At 50.0% G+C, this 17,939-nt stretch overlaps 1 protein-coding gene across 1 annotated transcript in view; it reads left to right on the top strand.

Moving 5' to 3' along the window:
* The window catches only part of ATL1 (atlastin GTPase 1), a 41,637-nt gene that overhangs the window by 8,025 nt on the left and 15,673 nt on the right, over positions 1-17,939 (top strand). Inside the window, exons 2-7 of the mRNA XM_063118237.1 lie at positions 2,240-2,487; positions 6,166-6,300; positions 7,730-7,834; positions 9,513-9,563; positions 12,204-12,260; positions 13,948-14,040. Of these exons, the coding sequence (XP_062974307.1) occupies positions 2,240-2,487; positions 6,166-6,300; positions 7,730-7,834; positions 9,513-9,563; positions 12,204-12,260; positions 13,948-14,040 (689 nt within the window). The remainder of the gene's footprint in view (positions 1-2,239; positions 2,488-6,165; positions 6,301-7,729; positions 7,835-9,512; positions 9,564-12,203; positions 12,261-13,947; positions 14,041-17,939) is intronic.

Genomic DNA, 17,939 nt, shown 5'->3' with positions numbered 1-17,939 from the left:
TTGAGAGTTTGTGATTGGAATTAATGGTTCCCACAGAGGGAGTGTCGCTCAGTCACAGAATACGTGCGTTGAGCAGAGATGTTCCCAGGTTCAGCTCCTGGTATCTCCAGTTTTTTTTAAAAAATGGGTCATGTGGCGGGTGATGCAACCAGTGGGGGCTGATGGCTCCGAAGTCAGTGGGGTGATGATTCCGCTCCAGATTTCAGTCAGAACCGGAGCTCTCTAAGGTTGGCGTGCTGGAATTGTGAATATCAGCAGAACAGCAGGACGAGGGGGGGGCCAAGCATCAAATACCTCACCTGCCCATTGGGTACTTTGGCCTCAGGTTCAGCGTCAGGGATCTTGTGCAATGAACCCCGGGTATTTTGAACTGGGGGGGCTCGTTTTCCTTTTAATGATCTCGCTTTTTAATCACACAGGCCTAGGCCCTGTGATGTGTTCGAAATCTGCCAGGCCTGGTTTAGAAACCCGCTAAAGACGATCAGTCTTCACCCCCTGACCTGCCAAAAATGCAACCTGGATGCATAATGCTTCATGCGCAGGTTTGGGCATTTCCACCCCCACCCTGCCCACAAGCTGCACTGTAAAGCTGTGTGAGATGAGAGTGCACAGACACTGGATGTGCTGAATAATCATGACCAGCCAAGGCTGTGGGCCATTCTGGGAGATGCAGTCCAACACATCTGGAGCGTCCCAGGTTGAGGAAGGCTGTTCTAGGGTGTAGCAGAGCCACACGGACACAGCACAGCACTTTTGCATTAGCTGAGACAAATATGCCAACCAGCCCCCTCTCACACTCAGAATCCCTTTTATTTTTTATTTATTTAAGGATTTTTATGCCGCCATTCAGCCAAAAAAGGCTCTCACGGCGGCTTACAAAAGTATTTCTTGACAGTCCCTGCCCACAGGCTTACAATCTTTTATCCTTCTGAGCTTAACTGCATTTCTCATCGGGGGGGGGGGGGGGCTGGGAGGGGGAGGAATTATCCCCGAACTGTATATTTTCCCCTGTTGTAATGCAAAATATTTTAGGAGTGGCTTGAACAGGCAATTAAGCTTTACGAGAACTGGTTCCTTGATAGGACTCGCTGTCTGCATGTTATTTATTTATTTAGGCATTTATATCCCGCCTTTTTTCTCCAAGGAACCCAAGATAGCGTACTTAATCCTCCTCCTCCATTTTATCTTCACAACAACAACCCTGTGAGGTAGGTTGTGACTGGCCCAAAGTCACCCAGTGGGTTTCCATGGCTGAGTGGGGACTAGAACCCGGATCTCCCAACTCCTAGTCCAACACTTTAGCCACTACACCACGCTATGGTAACTGTGGGGCTGTCATGATGAGCAGCTGTGCTTCAACATTTTCCACTACACCACTGCTGTGAAGGTTTGTGGCCTACAGAGGCAAGGTTCTAAAAGGGTCAGGACTTATAGGCTCGGAGTTTTTCTATTGGGAGAGTCCTTTCGTTTCTCCAGTTAAGATCCATCTCCCAGTTAAGTTTCATTTCTCCAAGATTGAAACCTTATTTTCAGTTTTGGGAGAAGAGGGGATGAAAGGAGAGAACCAGCCAGAGAAAGACCACACCAGGAGGAAGGAGCAGAAAGATGCAGCTTGAAGAAGTCTAGGTGCATCCTAGGGTAAAAGAACGTGCAACTTTTATTTCCCTTTAATGCCTTTTATGTCACTCAGCTCTATTGACGAAATACCTTTAGTGGTAAGTTGCTTGTTTTACTTTACTAGTAAACTGTTGTGTTAAACCTGAAGTGTCTGGAGTGTCACTCATCCCGTGTCTACAGCCAAAGCCCTACATTACTGGAAAGGGGAAGGTAGAGGAAGGAAGGTGGGACTCTTAAGGAGGCAGAGATCCTTGAGGAGTTGCTCAGGGGGTCCAGGTCATAGGTGGAAGCCTGACGACTGCTAAGCAGAAAAGGGGAGAATGACTGGTTAGAGCAGTCTTCCTCAACCTGGGGCACTCCAGATGTGTTGGACTGCATCTCCCAGAATGCCCCAGCCACCAGAGCTGGCTGGGGCATTCTGGGAGTTGCAGTCCAACACATCTGGAGCGCCCCAGGTTGAGGAAGGCTGGGTTAGAGGAAGGATTAAGCCCCGTTCCCTGACGCAGGCCCTGTTCGTGCTCATATTACTTCAGCGAATCAGCAGTCCACGTTTGCTCCGGAGACCTGTCTTTTCACCTTGACCTTCTGGGGCCTGACCTGGCTGCGGCTGTCTTAAACGCAGGTGGATTTTCAGAGAAGACGTACGAGTGGAGCTCTGAGGAGGAAGAGTCGGACGGGAAGGCCCGCCCCGTGCAGGTGCTCATTGTGAAGGATGACCACTCCTTTGAGCTGGACGAAGCCGCCCTCAACCGCATCTTGCTCTCCGAAGCCGTCCGTGACCGGGAGGTGGTTGCCGTCTCTGTGGCTGGGGCGTTTCGAAAGGGGAAGTCGTTCCTGATGGACTTCATGCTAAGATACATGTACAACATGGTAGGTGGATGCAGCGGAGGCTGGTGGCTCCGATGTCAGCAGGGCAGCGAATCCGCTCCAGGTTTCAGTCAGAACTCCACAAGGCGCGATCTAAAGTGCTTCGCCTTGGAGAGCTCCTTTAGAGTTCTGACTAAAACCTGGAGCGGATCCTCTGCCCCACTGACATTGGAGTCCCCAGTCTCCACTGGGTGGGTGTTGGCTGCCCTGGAGGCTGTGGCCTCGTTTTGCATGCTCAGGTTGGCAGCGTTAGGCAAAGTTGGGCAGATTTGTGAGCTGGTGGTGGGTGGGAGGGTTGTCACTTGAAAGTGACACCCCCCCCCCTGCTCTGGACTTGCCACGTGGGAGTCAAGCAGGGAGCTTGCGGTGAGGAAGGAACAGGTCTGTCCTGTGCAGGAGGGGAGAAGGTTTCCTGCCCCCAGAACCTGCCCAAAGCTGCAGCCATGCCGGATGTGGAGATTTAGGGTTGAGTGGGGCTGTGCAGAGTTCAGAAAACGCAGCATAGGAGGAGTCACCTGGGACTGCAGAGCCACGGGACATCTTGAAGGCTTTGGCACCCTGAGGCAGGTGCATTGCATGATCTAGAGAACGCTTGATCTGCAGGCCGCCACCGTTTATTTATTTATTTGTTACATTTTTATACCGCCCAATTAAAATTAAAACCATCATAAAACAACCAACAGGTTAAAAGCACAAATACAAAATACAATATAAAAAGCACAACCAGGATAAAAACCACGCAGCAAAATTGATATAAGATTAAAATACAGAGTTAGAACAGTACAATTTAAATTTAAGTTAAAATTAAGTGTTAAAATACTGAGAGAATCAAAAGGTCTTCAGCTGGCGACGAAAAGCGCCAGGCGGGCCTCTCTGGAGAGCTCATTCCACAACCGGGGTGCCACAGCGGAGAAAGCCCTACTCTTCCCTTCCTTTGGCAGGGGCTCACGGAGAAGGGCCCCTGTAGATGACCTTAAGGTCTGGGCAAGTACATATGGGAGGAGGCGTTCCTTCAAATACCTTCAAAGGAGGCATTCAATAACCTTCAAAGGAGGCGTTCCTTCAAATAACTTACTATGAGGGTTTCTCAGTCTTCATAGTAATAAGAACATCAGAAGTGCCCTGATGCTGGATCAGACCAAGGGTCCATCTAGTCCAGCACTCTGTTCGCACAGTGGCCAACCAGCCGTCGGCCAGGGACTAACAAAGCAGGACATGGTGCAACAGCACCCTCCCACCCATGTTCCCCAGCAGCTGGTGCACACAGGCTTACTGCCTCAGATACTGGAGGTAGCACACGACCATCAGGGGTAGTAGCCATGGATAGCCTTCTCCTTCAGGAATTTATCCAGCCCCCTTTTAAAGCCATCCCAATTGGTGGCCATCACTACATCCTGTGGTAGTGAGTTCCATAATGTAACCATGCGCTGTGTGAAGAAGTCCTTCCTTTTATTTGTCCTGGATCTCCCACCAATTAACTTCATGGGATGTCCATGGGTTCTAGTATTTTGAGAGAGAGAGAGACAGAAATCTCTCCCTCTCCACATTCTCCACACCATGCATAATTTTGTACACCTCTATCCTGTCTCCCCTTAGCCTCCTTTTCTTCAAGCTAAACAATCCCAGTTGATGTCACCTTCCCTCGTAGGGGAGATGCTCCAGCCCCTTCATCATTTTAGTTGCCCTTTTCTGCACTTTTTCCAGCTCCATAATATCCTTTTTTAGGTGTGGTGACCAGAACTGTACACAGTATTCCAAGTGCGGTCGCACCATAGATTTGTATAAGGGCAGTATGATATTGGCCGTTTTATTCTCAATTCCTTTTCTTAGAATGCCTAACATGGAGTTTGCCTTCTTTACAGCGGCTGCACACTGGGTGGACATTTTCATCGAGCTTTTCCACCACAACCCCAAGATTGTGTTTCTTGTTCGGTCACCGCCAGCTCAGATCCCATTAGGTTATCCTTGAAGTAGGTTTTTTTTGCCCCAACGTGCATCACCTTACACTTGCTTACATTGAACCGCATCTGCCGTTTGGATGCCCACTCTCCCAGCTTGGAGAGATCCCTTTGGCATACATGTTTAGCACATGCCCAGTGAGCTTTACATGCATCGTCCATGTGGTCTTGTAATTCTGCAAAGGAGGCCAGTATTATTGCTTCATGTTTTGGGTGGGTAAGTATTGATGTTGAGAGAACAGTAACTCACCTAAGTCCATTCAGTGAGTCTGTGGCAGAGCCGTGTAGCGGAAGCAGTAATGGTTCCAAGGGCAAAATGCCATAAGGATGTTAAAACGTTTTGCAAATTAAAAGTTCTAGAAATGGGAAGGGTGAGTAGAACCCATCCCTCAATGACTTTGTCACAAGCAGGACTCCGTATGGATGTTCTCAACGTGCCAGTGTGATCGACCTCACTCATCATTGTTACAGTCAAGGATGTTGGTTCAACTCTGGCTCTGGTGCATGACAGAATTTCTCAAATATCTTAATTTGAATATGAGTTAGTAGTGTGATGCAGCTGCAAAAAAGGCAAATGCAATTTTAGCTTGCATCAATAGAAGTATAGTTTCTAAATCATGGGAAGTAATCATTCAATTCTACTTTGCACTGGTCAGACCTCACCACAAATACTGTGCCCAGTCCTGGACACCCCGGTTTAAGAAAGATTCAGATAAATTGGAACAAGTTCCGAGAAGAGCAGCAAAGATGGTCTGGGGATTAGAAACTAAGTCCTATAAGGAAAGATAGAAGGAACAGGGCATGTTTAGCCTTGAGAAGAGGAGACTGAGGGGTGGGCGGGGTGAGGGCTATGAGAGCACTTCTCAAGTACCTAAAGGGTTTTCACAAGAAGAGGGCCATGACCTGTTCTCTCTCATCCCAGACTGTAGGACACAAAATAATGGGCTCAAGTTATAGGAAGGCAGATTTTGGTTAACATCAGGAAAAATGTCCCAGCAGTCAGACAATGGAACCAGGTGCCAGGGAGGTGCGGGGGGTCTCTGCCCCTAGAAGTATTTAAGCAGAGACTGGGCAGCCACCTGTCAGCGAAGCTTTACACTGGATTCCTGTGCAGAGCAGGGCGTTGGACTTGATGGCCTTATAGACCCCTTCCAACTCTACTATTCTATGAGCTTGTTCTTCATTAAACTCTGCCTTTTGGATATAAAGTTCCCAACATGAACGAACCACATTACGCCAGTCCTTTTCCAGCTTCATTGGCTGCCAGTCTAGGTCCGGGCCCAATTCAAAGTGCTGGTATTAACATGTAAAGCCCTAAACGGCTTGGGGCCAGGTTATCTGAAGGAACGCCTCCTCCCATATGTACCTGCCTGGACCCTAAGGTCATCCTCAGGGGTCCTCCTCTGTGAGCCCCTGCCAAAGGAAGTGAGGCAGGTGGCTACCAGGAGGAGCAGGGCCTTCTCTGCTGTGGCACCCCAACTGTGGAATGAGCTCCCTAAGGAGGTTTGCTTGGCACCTACATTATATACTTTTAGACGCCAGGTGAAGACCTTTTTATTCTCCCAGTATTTTAACTGTCTATAAATAAATTTTAACTTGGTGTTAAGTGAAGCCTGTGAAGCAGGTAGTGACATGGGACTCCCTTCCCTTGACCAGTCCCGCTGATGGCAGCAGCCTTGCCCACGCGGGTGGTCATTGCTTTGCCCTCTCTTTGCCTCGCAAGGATCTGGTGGACTGGGTCGGGGACTACAACGAGCCGCTGACTGGCTTTTCCTGGAGAGGAGGCTCGGAGCGCGAGACGACGGGCATTCAGATCTGGAGCGAAGTCTTTCTTGTGGACAAGCCGGATGGGAACAAGGTAGGTGGGGCTCACTGGTGTGAGAAGAGCCATGATGCTGGGTCGGACTGAGGGTCCATCTAGTCCACAGGGGCCAATGCGCTGTTGACATGGGTGCAACAGCACTCTCCCACCCATGTTCCCCTGCAAATGCTATAGATAGGCTTACTGCCTCTGTCCGTGCTCCAAATGCTACCTAGATCCTGAGTTGCGATTCATCCTGCCTGCTTCCGGTGCGCCCCCTAGACAGTCTCCCTTTCTACCCTTGGTATTGACCCAAAGTCTGAAAAACAAGTTTCTAGTCCCCATGGATATAGATTGGGCAGCATCCAGTAAGAGGGCTGGTCTGGTCTTCTTGAGGTCAGGGGTGTGAGGTTTCGGTATCCTGTGCTGCAGTGTTTGAACCCGGTCTTTTTCCCTGCCCCACTCTCCCCGACCCTGATCCCGGCTTGTGCTCCCCTGACCCAAATTGTGCAGTTGGCCATTCCATTTCTTGCCAGTGTTTCTTGAAAATAATAGTAATAATAATAATAATAATAATAATAATAATAATAATAATAATGATAATGATAATAATAATGATGATTAATAGGGCTGCATTAATAGAAGTACAACTTCCAAATCATGTGAGGTACTGGTTCCTCTCTATTCGGCCCTGGTTAGGCCTCATCTAGAGTATTGCGTCCAGTTCTGGGCTCCACAATTCAAGAAGGATGCAGACAAGCTGGAGCGTGTTCAGAGGAGGGCAACCAGGATGATCAAGGGTCTGGAAACAAAGCCCTATGAAGGGAGATTGAAAGAACTGGGCCTGTTTAGCCTGGAGAAGAGAAGATTGAGGGGAGACATGAGAGAACTCTTCAAATACTTAAAAGGTTGTCACACAGAGGAGGGCCTGGATCTCTTCTCCATCCTCCCAGAGTGCAGGACACGGAATAACGGGCTCAAGTTAAAGGAAGCCAGATTCCAGCTGGACATCAGGAAAAACTTCCTGACTGTTAGAGCAGTACGACAATGGAACCAGTAACCTAGGGAGGTTGTGGGCTCTCCCACACTCGAGGCCTTCAAGAGGCAGCTGGACAACCATCTGTCAGGGATGCTTTAGGGTGGATTCCTGCATTGAACAGGGGGTTGGACTCGATGGCCTTGTAGGCCCCTTCCAACTCTGCTATTCTATGATTCTATGATGATGATGATGATGATGATAATGATAATAATAATAAATTATTTGTTACCCGCTTCTCCCTCCGGGTAGCAGAGGATGTAGACAAAATGGCTTCATGTCTCTTCTGGGTGGGCTTTTTGGAGTTTGTGGGGAGGGGTCCCACAACACAACCGCTGAGCTCCAGGCTTTGGGGGTTCTCAGCGAATGCGGACGAAGTGCTTGAGCCTTCCGGTGCCCTTTCTGGCTCAACGTCCGCCTGAGGAACGCTCCCCCTGCCCTTCCCCACAGGTGGCTGTGCTGCTCATGGACACGCAGGGGACCTTCGACAGCCAGTCCACCCTACGGGATTCGGCCACCGTCTTTGCACTCAGCACCATGATCAGCTCCATCCAGGTAACGGAGGCGGGTGGGGACCGCTGCGCTGGGCTCGCCCAGGAAAGCTGGCCGGATGGTGCTGCTGCTCTTCTATTCAGCGGACCGATCTTGGGAGGCAGGGTGGAGGCCGCCACCGTCCACTGGTTAGCATAACCCTGTGCCACGTTTGATCACAGAGAAGAGTGGGCCACGTCCAGACAGCTCCTAAGAAGACCGCTGAAACGATGAGGGGGGGGAATGCTGAAGAGTTAGAGGCACTGGGGGTTCCAGCCTGTGCGTAAACGTCAGTTTGAAAAGGCCACGGACCCACCAGCCACGAGTCAGGGTGTGTGTGTGCCACGTGGCACGCTGGCCTTCCTGTTTTGTTGCAGGCAGGAAAATCACGAGTCCTGGTGAGCCTCAGTACGTGGGTGCTGAGCTGCACTGGCAGGCCACCTCTCTAGGTATTTTGATGCCCCGATGGGCGTGCTGCCCCCCCCCCATTCCCTGGGCATGGCCCCTCTCCTCTCTCTCCCTGCTCCTGTGGCCACCCCACCCCCCAACACCCCCCAACACCAGTTTTTGTTGCCTCCTCTTTCTTTTTATTCCCCCTGCCACCTCCTTCCCCTTTAGGCCACACTTTGAGGGCTCCTTCCTTAAAGCGAGGCCTTGTGGGTTGGACTAGATGGCCTTATAGGCCCCTTCCAACTCTACTATTCTGTGATTCTAAGTAGGCCTGGGGGGACGCCTGTGCTGTGGCAGCACAGCCGATCTTCACAGCCGCCTCCCCCAGAATACCTCGCTTTAAGGAAGGAGCCCTCAAAGTACGGCCTAAAGGGGAAGGAGGTGGCATTTGGGCTCTTTGGGCTCTTTTGCGTTGAGAGAGTCCTCAGAGACCAGTTGGGCATGCGGGCTCTCTGGGCTGGTGGCCAGCACGGGGGAGGAGCTGGAACGCTGCCGTTGCCTTTGGGGGGGGCGTTTGTTGTTTGGACACCCCCATAATTTGGCACCCAAGCGGCTGTCCTGTTTGCCCTCCCAGCCCCATGCACTTGGCTCAGCGGGCCAGTTTGTGAGGCCGGAGCTAGGTAGCCAGGAGGCCGTTTGCGCACTTGCTTGGAACAGCCAGCCTGAGGGGGCTCCGGTGAGCGAGCCAAGCCCTGTGGGGAAGGCAGAGGGCAGCAAGACGGCTGCCCGTCTCATCTGGGCAACTGGCCCTCGTGGCTTCCGCTGCTAGGCTCCAGATAGCCTGGTTAGGGTGGATTTGCCTCCCACAGAGCCGGGGAGGAAGCGATCCAAGATCGTACGCTGGGGGAGAGGAGGCCTCCTTGGCTACAGTTGGGTTACAAGTGAGGCTCCAAGAAAGAAGCCGCACGTACACAGGGCACATGAGAAGGCCGTGGGCGTAGGGAGGTGGTGGGTTCTCCCACACTAGAGGCCTACACTAGGTCCTCACAACAACCACCCTGTGAGGTAGGCTGGGCTGAGAGTCTGTGACTGGCCCAAACTCACCCAGTGGGTTTCCATGGCCAAGTGGGGACTAGAACCCAGATCTCCCAACTCCCAGTCCAACACTCTAGCCACTACACCACACTATACCACACTGCATTGAGCAGGGGGTTGGACTTGATGGCCTTATAGGCCCCTTCCAACTCTACTATTCTATGATTCTAAGTCAGGGTTGTTTGCAGCCATTTTTACCCTCTTGTTTTTTATTCAGGTGTACAATTTGTCACAGAATGTACAGGAAGATGACCTCCAGCACCTGCAGGTAATGCCACTTCTCTCTCTCTCTCTCTCTCTCTCTCTCTCTCTCTCTCTCTCTCTCTCTCTCTCTCTCGGTTTGAGCCTTGATGCCCCTATGGAACTGAAATAGCATCTAATGTGGTCTTGGGATTCTGAATCGAGCTTCTTGTGAATCTCCACGTTAATTTAAAAAAAGAAAGAACACAAGTTTCTGGTCCTTATGGTGCAAAGATATGTAACTGTTACCCTGACTTTATTTTCCTAGGCTTGGTTTTGAAATTATCCTCTGAATTGGTTGTATTCCGCTCCTGTTCCTGTGCTTTTTTTTTTTTTTGGTTCTGCTGTCCTGTTATGTTTTCTCTGTTGTTTTGAGTTGTTGGTTCACTTGTTTTTAACAGTTTAATATTTCGGAGTGGTCCTGGGATACTCCAAAGTTGGGAGATAATTGTTCACAGTAAATATTTGGCAGCCTTGAGTGCAGAATCACAAAGTGGAATTTTCCCTGAGCCTGGGTTTTTAATTTTGTTTTATGGCCTGGCCTTGGGGGGGTTGCCATAGCAGCAAGGCGTCCCGTGCCTTTAAGGCAGCCTTCCTCAACCTGGGTCATTCCAGATGTGTTGGAGTTGTAGTCCAACACATCTGGAGCGACCCAGGTTGAGGAAGGCTGCTTTAAGGCCTTCTTCCCCAAACCATGGATGCCCAGAACACATTTTACATTCAACATTACAACCAGAGGTGCACTGAACACCCAAATAGATCCGTATTTCTTTCTCTGCCCGTTGCCAAAGCAGTGGGCAGCAGGCATCCCCTGAGGTAACCTTGCCTTCCTTGCCTAGACAGTGAGTTGGGGACAGGCCACGGCTCAGTGGCTGAGCACACGCTTTACACGCGAAAGGTCTCCGATTCAGTCCCTGGCAACTCCAGTTTAGCAATCCCTGCGATGAAGTATTGGATAAAAGGGGGAATTTCTTCACCTGCAGCTTCTCCTGTCGCTTCAGGGCTATGGAGGGGAAAGCAGCATGCGCTGAACAGTTCCCTTCTGCACCACCCTCCAAGGCACGGGGGTGTGTGTGTCTTTTCGGAGATTGGCAGTGGAAACCCCGCTCCTAAGTCGCCCAACCCGTTTTTGGGGCGAGGTGGGAGGGGGCATTAAAAGCTCCGTGCAGGAATTGTGTAGGTCAGCCTTTTCCATCCTTGGGTCCCCAGATATTGTTGGACGTTTCCCACCTCACTAGCTAGCATGATCATTGGCTGGGGATGATGGGGGTTGTAGTCCAGCACACCCAGAGGGCACCAGGACGGGAAAGGCTGGTGAAGCTGAGCCTTTTTTCCAGTGTGGAGATGGTCTGCTCAGTTTGGACATGTCTACAGCTAGGGAGGGAGAGGTTAGGATCTCGCGATCTGCTGATCGCAAGATCCTCCCCCTGGATTCACACACGGCGCGCGGCGTCCAGGGAGCATGCAGGACGTTGCAACTGCCATTTATTTCTTTTGGGAAGCGGGGCCTGTTGCTCCATCGAAAATGTAAGTTAAAACAAAACAAAACCCGCCCTCCAAGCCCCCCTCCATGGGGTGGCAAAATTGCTGCTCCCCTCTCCCCTGATGGGCACAGAGCTGCACCGTGCGGCTCCGTGCCGGTTTCTGGTGCTGCGCTTACTTGCGAGTAAGCAGGCACCAGGTGGGACAGGCACCCGCACCTTCTGCGGTCTCGGGATGGTCCTGGGACTGCGGGAAAAATCGGGATAACTGGGGAGCCAGTTATCCCGGGAAAATTGAGAGGTTGTTCCTGGTTACCCCCGGGATACCCTGTGTGTCATGTGGACGCACAGGAACGATGCAGGGACAACCCCGGGATATAGGGCTGGTGTAGACATGCCCTGCCAGGCTGCTGCTCAAGGCCCAAGAATACTGCTAGCTGGGTGATGGAGGTTGTGTGTGTGTGTAGGATAGCAGCGGTGGTGATCGCAGTTCACTGCAGTAAATCTCCCACCTTTTTCTTTCCTTGGTATTCTTCCTCTGTCATTTCCTTGCTTTAAACTGCCCCAACCGTACTGGCTCCCACTTTGGTTTGCTGCTTTTCTTTCATTATTTAGGGTAACAGGTAGAGAAACCCTGGCCTTCCAGATGTTTTGGAACTCTAACTCCCATCAGCCCCAGCTGGCATGAGCAATGGTCAGGGGTGACGGCAGTTGTAGTCCAACGACATGGGTTCCCCATCCCTTATTTATAAAGTCCTGTTAACGATCACACAAATTAAAACCTCCCAGAGAGGTAGCTGTGTTAATCTGTTGCAGTGAAACTGACACGGAGACTTGTCCTGCCCTAAAGACTAACAGATTTGTTGAAACAGAGTCTGATCAGATGCACAAAGTCCAGCGCATAATGCGCCATGCATCTGATCAAGCTGGTCCCTAGTCCACCGAAGATGATGCCATCAGAAATGTGCTAATCCTTTAACGTGTCGTAAGTCTCTTTCTTGTTTTGACTTGGTCAAATATACTTCCGAACAGGCATTGTGCAAATGCACTGAATGTATAGCAATGAACATAATATCCCGCCTTCAGTGTAAATTGTTGCAGTGCAATATGAAGAAAGCCCGTTTGCCAATGCTTTTACCTTGTCGGATATTTTCCCTTTGATCTCTTTGGTTTGCTTTTCACTCCAGCTCTTCACAGAATATGGCAGGCTGGCCATGGAGGAGACATTCCTGAAGCCCTTTCAGGTAAGAGGGCGAGAGAACGATTCCACCCCCTCCCCCTACTCACGCGCCATCTGCGGAACTCCGTGTCCCTGTGTGGAACCACCCTGGTGGCCTTGAGCCGCCTTCTCCAACTGGTGCCCTCCAGATGAGTTGCACTCAGTGGAGGCTGGAGGCTTAGATCATAGAATCATAGAACAGCAGAGTTGGAAGGGGCCTACAAGGCCATTGAGTCCAACCCCCTGCTCAGTGCAGGAATCCACCCTAAAGCATCCCTGACAGATGTTTGTCCAGCTGCCTCTTGAAGGCCTCTAGTGTGGGAGAGCCCACCACCTCCCTAGGTAACTGATTCCATACTGATCTTAACTTTGGGATGGGTACATATGGGCTTAGGCACGCCTTCCAATCACCTGGGCCTCAAACCACATAGGGCTGAAGATTCTTTTGAGTTAGAGCCTGTGTTAATACTTTAAAGAGTCCTCCCAGGTGATCCATGCAACTCTTCTCCCTCCAAGATACACAGAGAAAATGAGAACTATTTTAAAATAAGAACTATTGTGCTTATGTTTTTATCACTTTTAATACTTCAACTGCTTTTATGTATTTTATTGTTGAGAGCCACCTTGGGAGACTTCTGCCCTGAAAGGCGGCCATAAAATGTTTTAAATAAATAAAATTAAAATAAAATATAAAATTACCTAGGGAGGTTGTGGGCTCTCCCACACTAGAGGCCTTCCAGAGGCAGCTGGACAACCATCCGTCAGGAATGCTTTAGGGTGGATTCCTGCATTGAGCAGGGGGTTGGACTCCATGGCCTTGTAGGCCCCTTCCAACTCTGCTATGCTATGATTTTATGATTTGACGCCCTACCGTCTGGCCCACCAGTGAATGCTGTTAGGTTTGCAGTATCGTCAAGGCCTTTTCTGTGTTGGCCCCATATCTTTGGAATACTCTCCCCAGGGAAATACAGAGGACCTCCTTTCATTAGCCTTTAGGAGAGCCCTAAAGGCCTTTTCTGTTCTATGCTGCATTTGGGTGTTTTTATAATCTTTTATTAACTGTTTTATCTGCTCCTGGCTTTTAATATTGTTTACTTGTTCTTTACTTGTTTTGATAATTCAGAATTTTCAAATATTACATTGTATTACACCATTGGGAGGGTTTTCCCTGAAAGATGGTCTAAAAATTGATTATACAAAGAAATAAAGAAGATCAAAATGAGAAAACTGACCTTAATTCCAGTATTGACCACATTTGAAGAATGCAGCCTTTCGTGGGGGAGTCTCCAGTGAGCCCCACGGAAGAGCCGTATGGAAGCATAATCAATAAGTATTGATAGAAGGAGAACCAATAAGTATTGCCTTATTTTAATTTTGAAGCAAGTCCGCTGTCAGTTACTTTGTTCAGAAAGGGTAGGTGGGATCAAAATCCTAAAATGCAACAATCAGACAAGAAGCTGTAGATGAGGCCACATTTAAATAAATGTCTTGTTGTAGAGCAGTCTTCCTCAACCTGGGGCACTCCAGATGTGTTGGACTGCATCTCCCAGAATGCCTCAGCCAGCAGAGCTGGCTGGGGCATTCTGGGAGTTGTAGTCCAACATATCTGGAGCGCCCCAGGTTGAGGAAGGCTGTTGTAGAGAGACCCTGACTGTAGAGGCCAGATGGCTTGATTCATTTCTCATACTTTTTTCCCCTTGTTACTTTCGTAGTCGCTCATCTTCCTTGTCCGTGACTGGAGCTTCCCTTACGAATTTTCTTACGGGGCTGAAGGAGGATCCAAGTTTTTGGAAAAGCGTCTCAAGGTTGGCATGAAAAGATTTGTGTGTATTTCAGAATGCTTTCATCCTACTTTTTGATTTAGGGGGGAAAAAATTGAACTAGCGCGCGATACAGGTTGCATCAAAACAAGAACAAAAATAGCCTCTTAAGTAAAAGGCGTCACTCTGGCAGATGAGACAAAGGTCTTTGCTAACACAGTGTTGCTAAAGTGGAGCATCTGGCCACTTAAAAACCATTTTAAAAAATTGCAATTAGCAGCTGATAGCAAAGAGCTCTGTGCCAGAGACGCTGGACGGCAAATGCCAGTTGGGATAGGTGATGGGTGAGGAGACTTTTTCAGCCTTGAGAGTAACCTTCCGGGAGCCACTTTCCATTGGGGGTGGGGGGAGAGCAAAGTCAGAAGCGGATGGTCGCAAAGCTACACCCCATTACATCCTCCACCCACCCACACGTTGAACCTTGGTACATTTTATTGGTCCTTGCCTGAGTTCGATCCCAGCGGAAGCTGGTTTCAGGCAGCCGGCTCGGGTCGACTCAGCCTTTCATCCTCATGAGGTCAGTAAAATGAGTACCCAGTTAGCTGGGAGAAAGGTAATAATGGCCGGGGAAGGCAACGGCAAACCACCCCGCTATAAGGCCTGCCAAGAAAACGTCAGCGAAATCTGGCAGCCCTCCAAGAGTCAGCAATGACTCAGTGCTTGCATGAGAGGGGTTTTATTAATATTCTCGGCTCCTCTGTGCTCCTTTTGGATGAAGGCGCAGGAGATGAGGATTCTAAATAAATAAATAAACAAACATCCCTTGGCTCCAAACTCATTTGAGCCATTTAGAGTACAAAGTGGTTTTTTCTCCCCATACTTTGCAAATGTGATATGAGTGAACTATGCGGTGATCCTTCTGGATTTGGCTGGGGGCCCAGCACCAATTTGTTTTAAATGAATAATGTACTGTTCTGAAACTCCGTGGAAATAGAAGAGAGAGGAAGAGAGAGAGAGGAAGACTGGGCGTCCAGGCGGAGGAGTTCAAGCGTTTCCACCTGGGTGTTGTTGTGCAGGGATTCTCTTTCCCCTTATTGGATTTTCTGGGGTAAGAAAAAAGACAGACGAAGCAGTGGGACCACGCGGGAGGGACACGAGTGGAAGATGACGACGTCTGACCCCCCCTGTAACGTTTTGTGCCCAAAGTGATTGCGCAATAAAAGCCTCCTGTAGAAACATCACCCACACACCCACCCAACGACACTTAAACCAGGAAAAAAATAGGAAAGTGCAAAACAATTTATTTTAAGCAAACAAAATTCTGTTCTGACTTTCAAAAAGCCGGGGCAAATAAGGAGGAAAGTGTACTGATGTGATAACGTTACTTTACAAAGCAAAGTCGTGCGATGCAGAAAGGATTGCAGCAGCCCCGTATGTCCAGTGGGTCAATCTGCATTTTTGTTTCTGTTTTCTTATTACACTTTTATTTTTGTTTTTGCACCGAGTTGAACTGCAATTTCCTGATTCCTCCTCCTGACCCCCACAATGCAGCCCCCCCACCCCACCCCGCTGCCAACACTGATTTTTGCAGCTCTGCGTTTTCACTTGGCGCACGTTGCTTGTTCCAGTTCGACGCTTATGCAAAAGGCAGAAGTGAGGTGGGGGGGGGGAAGGAGGGTCACCGAGAAGGGGGCCAGACGAAGAGAGAGAGAGAGGAGGGGAGAGAGATAGGGGGGAGAAGGGAGGGCTCTTGCTCGCTGGCGTGGCGTGGCGTGGCCCAGGTGTTATTGCCACAGGGTCTTTTATTCCACATATGGTTTGAGGAAGAGAGTCTGCCAAATGAATGGCTCAACATTTCTCCTCCTTTGTAAGCTCCCTTAGCTGCTGTGATTATCAGGCTATTCCCCCTGCCCCACGGCTCTCTCGTATCTCCGCCGCCGCCATTTTTCTCTGCCTCCCCCTCCACTTTTTTTTGGGGGGGGTGTCTTTGTCTTCTACCTCAGCAAGCCGAAAGCAAATGGAAACAGAGGCTGGCGAGTTCGCACAACATGTGTGGAGGGGAAAGAATTATTATTATTATTATTATTATTTATTTATATAGCACCATCAATGTACATGGTGCTGTACAGAGTAAAACAGTAAATAGCAAGACCCTGCCGCATAGGCTTACAATCTAATAAAATCATAGTAAAACAATAAGGAGGGGAAGAGAATGCAAACAGGTACAGGGTAGGGTAAGCAGGCACAGGGTAGGGAAAAACTAACAGTAGAAAGTAGCAGTAGAAAGTAACAGTAGAACAGTAACAGTAGTAACAGAAGCCACGGTGGCATATTTTGCCTCCCGGTCCGTGCCGCCTAATTAACATGATTTATTTTATTTTATTTACAATATTTATATCTTGCTCCCCATCCAAAGATTTCAGACAACAGCAGACAACAAGTAGCATAAAAGAATAAAAGCAGAGTAAGAACACCATATTAGGAATTACATTTTTAAAAAGTCAAGGACTGAGGCTAGTCGTTCCGGGAAAGCCTCTTGAAAACACAATGTATTCAAGAGGCACCAGGAGCAGCACTGCGTTGGCACCTGCCTGACCTCCAGTGGCAGGGAGTTCCATAGGAAGGGGGCCACCACATTGAAGGCTCTTCTCCTGGTGGACTCCAATCAGACCATAGGACCATGCAAAATCACCAGGAGCATGACCTCAGTGACCGGGCAGGTTGATAGGGGAGAAGGCGCTCTCCCAGGTATCCTGGTCCCAAGTAGTTTAGGGTTTGCACACTAGTACTAGAACCTTAAACCTGGCCCAGTAGTGAATAGGCAGCCAGTGCAGTTCCCCCAGCTTCCGGCGACCAATCAGCGATCGCCATCCACCCCAGAACGCCCCCGGCTCAAGGCCAGAGTGAGGTCACATGGTGGAAGGGCCGTGGTGACTTGGCTAGGAAGGGGAAAGTCAGAGTAAGTCCCTGACTCTTTTTAAAGCACAGCTTTGGGGTAAATGGAATCAGACAATGGAATCAGTTGCCTGGTGAGGTTGTGGGCTCTCCCACACTAGAGGCCTTCAAGAGGCAGCTGGACAACCATCCGTCAGGGATGCTTTAGGGTGGATTCCTGCATTGAGCAGGGGGTTGGACTCGATGGCCTTGTAGGCCCCTTCCAACTCTGCTATTCTATGATTCTATGATAAAGCCACCGCAATGGCTGTTAGTTGGCAGCTGCGTCGTATAACCGATGCAGAAGCACCGTGCAGCAGTGAAGGCGTATAGGCAGCCCCTAGAGCGGCAAAACGTGGCAGGGTGAGCTCACGTGGCTCTGTGGCCACGGAGGGAGGAAGCCCTGTTGTCTCTCACCACAGCTCTCGATGTGGAAGGCGCATTAGAAGCAGTGTTCACGGCAGGCTGGGGTAAAAAACCCTGTTTACGCTCACTGAGACGTGAGCCGGCTTTCCTCATCCTGGCATCCACCAGATGTATTGGAGGGGCCGTAGCTCAGCGGTAGGGCACCTGCTTTGGATGCAGAAAGCCCCACGGTTCGTTGCCTCCAGGTAGGGCTAACAAGGGATCCAGCCTGAAACCCGGGAGAGCCGCTGCTGCAGGCCAGAGTTGACAATACCAGGCTAGATGGACCAAGGGTCTGACGCAATATAAGGCAGCTTCCTCTGTTGCTAATCACCAACATCCCCAGCCACACAGGGAATGATGGGAGTTGTAGTTGGAGGGTGCCAGCCTGGAGATGGCTATGCCCAAGGTCCTCTGGCGTGGAGGGGCCTCCTTCCGGGTTGCAGGTGAGTTGGTGAAGCTGAATTAGAGGTGCTGAAAGGGGAAATGCCGTCCTTTGTGGGAGCCGCCTTCTTCGGCCTGCTTGGAGGGGTTCTAGTGCCAGTGCCGGTGGGAAGCTGGCTTGGGGCCTTCAGCAAGGCCAGGAGGGGCGATGCCAGTGGGGG

The sequence above is a fragment of the Elgaria multicarinata genome, chromosome 2 (assembly GCF_023053635.1).
Source record: "Elgaria multicarinata webbii isolate HBS135686 ecotype San Diego chromosome 2, rElgMul1.1.pri, whole genome shotgun sequence".
Taxonomy (NCBI): domain Eukaryota; kingdom Metazoa; phylum Chordata; class Lepidosauria; order Squamata; family Anguidae; genus Elgaria; species Elgaria multicarinata.
This window is presented reverse-complemented; position numbering and strand designations above follow the sequence as displayed.